The sequence below is a fragment of the Anastrepha ludens genome, chromosome 6 (genome assembly GCF_028408465.1).
Source record: "Anastrepha ludens isolate Willacy chromosome 6, idAnaLude1.1, whole genome shotgun sequence".
Taxonomy (NCBI): domain Eukaryota; kingdom Metazoa; phylum Arthropoda; class Insecta; order Diptera; family Tephritidae; genus Anastrepha; species Anastrepha ludens.
This window is the reverse complement of record NC_071502.1, coordinates 94,553,559-94,560,753: the sequence shown is the minus strand read 5'-3', so window position 1 is coordinate 94,560,753 and position 7,195 is coordinate 94,553,559. Positions and strand designations below refer to the sequence as shown.

The following is a 7,195-nucleotide window of genomic DNA, read 5'->3' as shown; positions in this document are numbered from 1 at the left end:
CGTCGACTTTTACCTTAAGGGACAGCTTGACCTCCCTTGTCCAGGGGGTAAAGAGGGTCGCCGTGGACTTAGTGGGGGAAAGTTGGAGATTCCTCGCAGTGAAAAAGCGAGAAAGGTCGGTGAGGTAGTTGTTCACGTTGGAACACAGGCCATCGATGTCATTGCCCGACGCCATTATCGTGCAGTCGTCAGCGTATGAGATCAGGGAAACTCCCGCTGGTGGTTGGGGGAGCTTCGAGATGTAGAAGTTAAAAAGCAATGGTGAAAGGACACCACCCTGCGGTACGCCTTGCTTAATCTTCCTCTGCTTTGACATTTGATCTCGAAAAATCACTGACGAGTGGCGACCGCTCAGGTAGTTCGCGGACCACCTCTTCAGCCCTGGCGGGAGTGTCGACTGATAAATATCATCTAGTAGCGTGGAATGGCTGACTGTATCGAAAGCCTTCTTTAGGTCCAACGCTACTAGGACAGTCCTCTCGCAGGGGCGGTTTTGGTTAAGCCCGCGATTTATCTGGGCGTTTATGGCGGTGAGTGCCGTGGTGGTGCTGTGCACTCGTCGGAATCCGTGCTGATGTGGGGCTGGGGCCAGGTGGGTCGTGAAGAGTGGGAGTAGGAGGGCTTCAAGTGTCTTCACTACTGGGGAAAGGAGAGTTATCGGCCGATAAGACTCCCCTTGGTTGGCGGGTTTCCCTGGTTTCAATAGTGGGACCACTCTCCCTGCTTTCCACTTGTCAGGGATGATGAGAGTGGCCAGAGACAAATTGAAGACCCTTGTGAGGTATCCTACTCCCAGGGGTCCCAGATGCTTCAGCATCAGCGCGTTAAGTCCGTCAGGGCCAATGGCTTTCGAAGATTTCGACTTGTTGATGGCCCCCTGAACCTCATCACCGGAGAAAGTAAGTGGCGCACTGTCGTTCGTCAGTTTGTGCAGCCTTCTGGTAACACGACGTTTGGTTCTGTCGCCCGGAGGATGCAGTGTAAACAGCCGGCTAAAATAGCTCGCGCATCTCTTCGGGTCCGACGAAGTACAACCGTTGAAGGTGATAGCCACCTTGTCGTTGTGTTTCGTCGGGTTCGACAAGGACCTAACGGTGGACCAGAGCTTACTCACTCCGGAGGTGAGGTTACAAGTCTTCAGGTGCTCAACCCATTTAGTCCGCTTATGTTGATTTACCAGTTGCCGGATCTCCAAATTGAGATCCCTTATGCGGGGATCCCCGGGATCGGCCTGGCGTAGGTGGTCACGCTCGTTTGCTAAACTGGCTGCTTCTGCTGGGAAGTGGGGACGGATGTCCTTATAACATCCAGCTGGGATGAAGCGAGCCGCAGCAGCTGTGAGCACCTTGCGGAATGCGCGTTCGCCGACGCGCACATCAGTGGGGATGGGAAGAGCGGCGAAGGTGTCCTCGGTGAATTCCGTGAAGCCGGCCCAATTAGCTTTTATAAAGTTAAAATAGGACCGGTGATTCGCGGAAACGAAATCGGCAGGTCTCTCGATCGAGACGATAATGGGCAAGTGGTCTGATGCAAGCGATAGCATAGGTCGCCACGTTATGCTATTTATCAGACCCGCGCTAGCTATTGTTAGGTCAGGCGAGCTGCTACAATTGCCCACTACCCTGGTGGGGGCGTCGTCGTTCACTGTGCTGAATGTCGAGTCGTCTATCTGCTCTGCCAATTGCTGTCCCCTACGATCATTTGGCAGGCTTGAATGCCAAAGATCGTGATGCGCATTGAAGTCACCTACAACCAATCGGTTTTCACCTCTGATGAGCGCACCTATATCAGGGTGATATCCTGCCGGGCAGCAGGTGACAGGGGGTATGTATATATTAAAAATTTCGAGCTCGGAATCGCCTGACCGGACAGCTATGCCTTGACATTCTAAGGTGCTGTCCCTGGGGTCGATTCCTTCATCGATAAGACGATACTGCACAGTGTGGTGGACTATAAACGCTAGGCCACCACCGTTGTCTCGCTCGCGATCGTGTCTGTGCACGTTATAGCCATCCCTGGTGATCAGAGATGACCTAGCGTGCAACTTTGTTTCTTGGACCGCAGCTATCTTGATACTGTGCCGGTTCATAAAGTCGACTATCTCGTCGACCTTACTCGTAAGTCCGTTGCAGTTAAACTGGAGAAGCTTGAAGCTTCTCGGTGAGGTCAGTGTAATCCGGGGGGTGAGGGACGCGTGGGGTTGTCTACGTTGGACCTGCTGTGCAATCCACTGTGGTTGTTGCGGCCTGATGGTGGTGGGCGGCCGCTCCTCCGGGGGAGGTAGTGGGTGCAGAGCTCTGCAGCAGGGGGCAACGTAGGCAGTTGTCCACTCACGGGTGGTGCGCAGGCCGGAACATCTCCGAAAATGGCACCAGCCATTGCAGGAATTGCACTGGACTGATACCAGGTTCCGAGGTATTACGGTCTGACACACGGAACAGACTGTACGGGGGACCAGGAGCTGCTGGTTTGTCCCCGCACTGGGGTTGGAGCAGGAAGGGATAGGAGGGGTTAAAGGGGAGTTGTGTTGCTCCGATAGGCTCCTCACCGTGGAGGTGTGGGTTGTGGTGGCGGTTGGTAGTGCCGGCCTATCAGGGGGTGTAGTAGCCGTGGAGGCATCAGACGCCTGTTGGCGGGAGCAACACGTGGCCACATACCGTGTGGACCACTCCCTGTGCGACTTAAGGCCTGAGCAGGTCTTAAGGTGGCTCCACCCGTTGCACTTATTGCACCTAACCGAGGTGGAGTTCGGGTGGAGCCGTTGATGGCAGACGCAGCAGTAGAATACCTCTGGCCCAGGGTTGGATTCGATACCAGCCCTGAGGAGAAGTATTTGGAGCAGGTTAGCTGCGGGAGTTTGCTCCTGTGACGTAAGGGGTGGGGTGATATACGATACACTAGACAGGGCTAGTGTACTGGGGCAGCAGCCCTTGGTCGGGAATAAAAACCCGAGTCATTCCGGTAACGTAGAACCGGCTGCCATGGGAATGCGTCGTGGTTAGCGTCGTGGGGGATGCCTTCACATGCCGGACATAGGTTGGGTATGTCGTGGTCGATTCTGGATAGGAAGGAGTTTAACCTGCTACAATATCCAGAACGTAATTGTGCCAGTGTTACACGTGTCTCACGAGGAAGCTGGAGCTCTTCATCTGCTATAGGTGGTGGTTGGACTCCGATACGGCATTCACAGGACGGGACCTTAAGAAGGTGGTGACGGTCTCCCGGTGAATGTCGTTTATTGACTGTCTAGACACTGTCAGGTCCAGTAGATTACGGTCAGTTTTGTCCTGGAGTTCGTCAGCGTAGTCGAGGAGGTGTCTCCTGACGTGCCTGGGAGGCGGCTCAGGCTCAAGCAGGTGTCTGCAGGGGTGAAACCTGCGGTGACATCCCAGCAGGAACTGCTTGCTGAGCAGTTTGTTATGCTCCATTACTGGGAGCATTTGAGCCTCGTTGTGTAGGTGTTGAACAGGGGGCATCAGGAGGCAACCGGTCGCTGTCCGAATGGCAGTATTTTGGCATGTCTGTAGCTTTATCCACTGCGTGCTACTATGTAGTTCCAGGCGACCAGACAGGCGCTGCATAGTTCAGAACCGGCCAACAAATTGCCTTAAATGTCGACAGCAACAGTTCTTTGTCTTTGCCCCAAGTGCTGCCTGCAAGCGATTTGAGGACCTTGTTGCGGTTTTGGACTTTAGTGGCAATTGCGGTTGTGTGCGCGGAGAAGGAGAGCAAACTGTCGAAGGTTTTGGGGTTGTTTACCGTCGGAATTGGTGTGTCGTCGACTTTTACCTTAAGGGACAGCTTGACCTCCCTTGTCCAGGGGGTAAAGAGGGTCGCCGTGGACTTAGTGGGGGAAAGTTGGAGATTCCTCGCAGTGAAAAAGCGAGAAAGGTCGGTGAGGTAGTTGTTCACTTTGGAACACAGGCCATTGATGTCATTGCCCGACGCCATTATCGTGCAGTCATCAGCGTATGCGACCAGAGAGACTCCCGCTGGTGGTTGGAGGAGCTTAGAGATATAGAAGTTGAATAGCAAGGGAGAAAGGACACCACCCGGCGGTACACCTTGCATTATCTTCCTCTGCTTTGATGTTTGATCTCGAAAAATCACTGACGAGTGACGACCGCTCAGATAATTGACGGACCACCTCTTCAGCCCTGGCGGAAGTGTCGACTCATAAATATCATCTAGTAGCGTGGACCACTCTCCCTGCTTTCCACTTGTCAGGGATGATGAGAGTGTCCAGGGACAGATTGAAGACCCTTGTGAGAAATCCTACCCCCAATGGTCCCAGGTGCTTCAGCATCAGCACATTAAGTCCGTCAGGGCCAATGGCTTTTGTCTAGTGAACAGCATTAACTCATTCACTATTTTGCACCGGTTTGCACCGAATTAGGAGTGATTCCAGAAAACCGAGTCGATTTTCGAAGCGCTAATTTATAGGTTAGGTCCCACCAAGTGACGTTTTAAAGAGAAAATATTCCCATAGTCACCCTGCGTTTTTCCAATAATGCCGTTGCTGTTTATTTTCATTTCAACTGACACACCCAAAACAACGTCGCGTCTCGTAATATCAGACTTAGGCTTCGCTGCTTGATCAGATATTTTCCTAGGATTATAGTAAGGCTATATGAGTTAGGTAATTGTGCAGACTAACCCTGCTCTTCTATGTCCCGATTGTTCAAAATAATAATAATTTAGTATTTGTGGTGTGCCCAATGGCCGCCAAGTGGACAAATTTCAGAATATCTGCAACAGAAGCATTTTTGATTTCTTTCGGATCCAGGGCCGTAGAGAGAATATCCGGGCCCGGGGGAAATCCGGGCCCCGGGAGAAAATTGCAAATGCGGGCCCTTTCAAATGATGTCTAATTCATATAAACACGTATAATCTCGAGTCCGGGCCCCTCTGAAAACTCCGGGCCCCTCTGAAAACTCCGGGCCCGGGGGAAAAAGTACCCTAGGTAAAAAGTCTTATAAGGCTTTTGGCTCGGTGACTTTTTCTTCAGTGACTGCCAATGGGGAATTCTTTGAGTAATTCAACGATTTTTCAAGATGATGCAGGTAAATGCTCCTCTATGGCAATCCTATTAGGACCCGATCTGCGCTGAAGTCATCAAGACCGTGATTTTTTTTTTTTTTTCAAAATTTAATTTCAGTTCAACAATTTGTAAAATATGTAGATCTAAAAAAAATTTAATTTGCAAAACAAATTTTATTAGTTATAAAAACCCGTAAACCACATTATAAAAATATATGATATGTACAACTGCGGATATTAGCTGTAAATAGCGTTTAAATGAAACGCCACAGAAATATGCCAAGTAAGTATATTTCAAAAACATCTTCATATATAAAAAATAAATGCATCTTCTTGCGCAAGCCGGTTCATGAATAGTGCACCTTGCCAGTGAGTTAGTTTTAAGACCAAAAGTAGTTTAGCTTCGATTTCCTTTCTTAAGTACAGTTGGAGGCCTATCAACAGCCATATGTTTACTTCTTTGACCAGTTAGGCTTGCGTTTCTCAGCGAAACTCTTCAAACCTTCCTGCGCATCGTCCATGCGAATGTTCTCAACCATTACCTAAAAAACATGCATCCATGGTAATTCTCTTTCAGCAAATACACAAGAAAATTTGAGACGTACATCTGTGCCTTGTTCGTAGGCATCCTTGATGCCCATTTCCAACTGTTTGTAGTAGAATACCTTGCCCATCGCAATTATAGCGCGACTCTTTTCTTTTATGGATTTTGTTATCTTATCAGTCTCGGCATCCAATTGCGCCTCGGGCACCACAACACTAGCCAACCCTTTGTGAAATGCATCAAAACTCATTGAATAGGCTAAATTTAGAAATATTGTTTACAAATTTACCCGCTGCCAAAGCATCCTGTGCGTTAATGGGGAAACCAGTGAACAACAGGTAAGAAGACTTCATACGCGGCATAACTCGTGATATCGCAATACCTGGTGTAGTGCAAAATATGCCCAAGTTAACGCTGCATTTGATAATAAAAAATAAACAAAACATTATGAAAGCGTTATCAGCTCGCAACACTTAAGACCACCTTGAGTATGTCATTTGCTTACCCTGAAGCAGCAAAACTTGCTTTATCTGATGCCACAACCATGTCACAAGAGGCGGCCAACTGCAAGCCAGCAGCAGTAGCCATACCATTTACTTTCGCTATTATCGGTACAGGTGCTTTGTAGATGTTCATAATAATTTCCACAAGTTGGCTAAATATCTCACAGCCACCATCAGTAGCGGCTGACTATGCAAGAAATTATGTAAATGATTAGCATTTAAAGAGGCTTAATAGCTATGCAAATATTTGTGCATACAATTTCCTTCAAATTATGGCCCGCCGACCATACCGGACCGGTTGAACTAATCACAATGCAGCGCAGCTCCTCGTCATGTGCATTCTTCGTAATGCCCTCCAAGATGGATGACATTACCTCACGGGAAAGTGTGTTACGTGCTCTGGGATCATTTAAGATGATCTCCCGTACACCATCACACTGCTTAATGATTGTACTTTGCTTCCGATTGCTGGCACCATGCAGTGAAGTCGTCGCAGCAGCGGCTAAATTTGAGCTCTGCAAAATTAAAAATCCTTCAATTTGATCGGTGTTGGCGTTTTTGAATTCACTTACCCTCGCTAACGATGTATATAATACTCTCAACATTTTTCTAACTAATAGTTATTAAACTGCACTTGTTGCGAATTAAATAGGCTAACTGACAACTCAATTAGTGATAAGTAATCAGCTGTTTACACACGAATACCAACAGAGATCTGCGTTCACAGTACCGGGTCAATAGGAAAATGGAACAGCGCAATTTTTGGGAGATTAAGTGCAAGAAAATATTAATTCGTTTTGCAAATTGCTCGTATGGAGATACATATGTAGATAAAATGAAATTCTACATCAAATAAGTTGGGGAATATTCAGTGTAATAAAAAATTTAAAAGAAATTATGCCAAACTGTAGTGAAGTTGCTGAAGGCACTTTGCAGGAAAATAATTATATAATTATACATAATTGATATTAACACCCTCTTTGGGCATTTGACCGAGCTCCTCCTTCTATTGGCGGTGTGCGTATAGGCGATGTTCCACAAATGGAGGCACCTACAGTTTTAAGCAGACTCCGAACGGCAAATAGTTTTTTTATGAGGAGCTTTTTCA

General features: G+C 48.1%; 1 protein-coding gene across 1 annotated transcript; it reads right to left on the bottom strand.

The window, feature by feature from the left end:
* Positions 1-5,251: 5,251 nt before the first annotated feature.
* On the bottom strand, positions 5,252-6,788 carry LOC128866224 (enoyl-CoA hydratase domain-containing protein 3, mitochondrial). The gene is made up of 6 exons (XM_054106788.1): positions 6,660-6,788; positions 6,345-6,602; positions 6,090-6,274; positions 5,874-5,998; positions 5,646-5,809; positions 5,252-5,582 (listed from the first exon to the last, which is right to left on the bottom strand). Exons 1-6 carry the CDS (start codon positions 6,690-6,692, stop codon positions 5,493-5,495), a joined length of 855 nt encoding a protein of 284 aa, XP_053962763.1. The 5' UTR covers positions 6,693-6,788; the 3' UTR covers positions 5,252-5,492.
* Between the last annotated feature and the right edge of the window lie 407 nt (positions 6,789-7,195).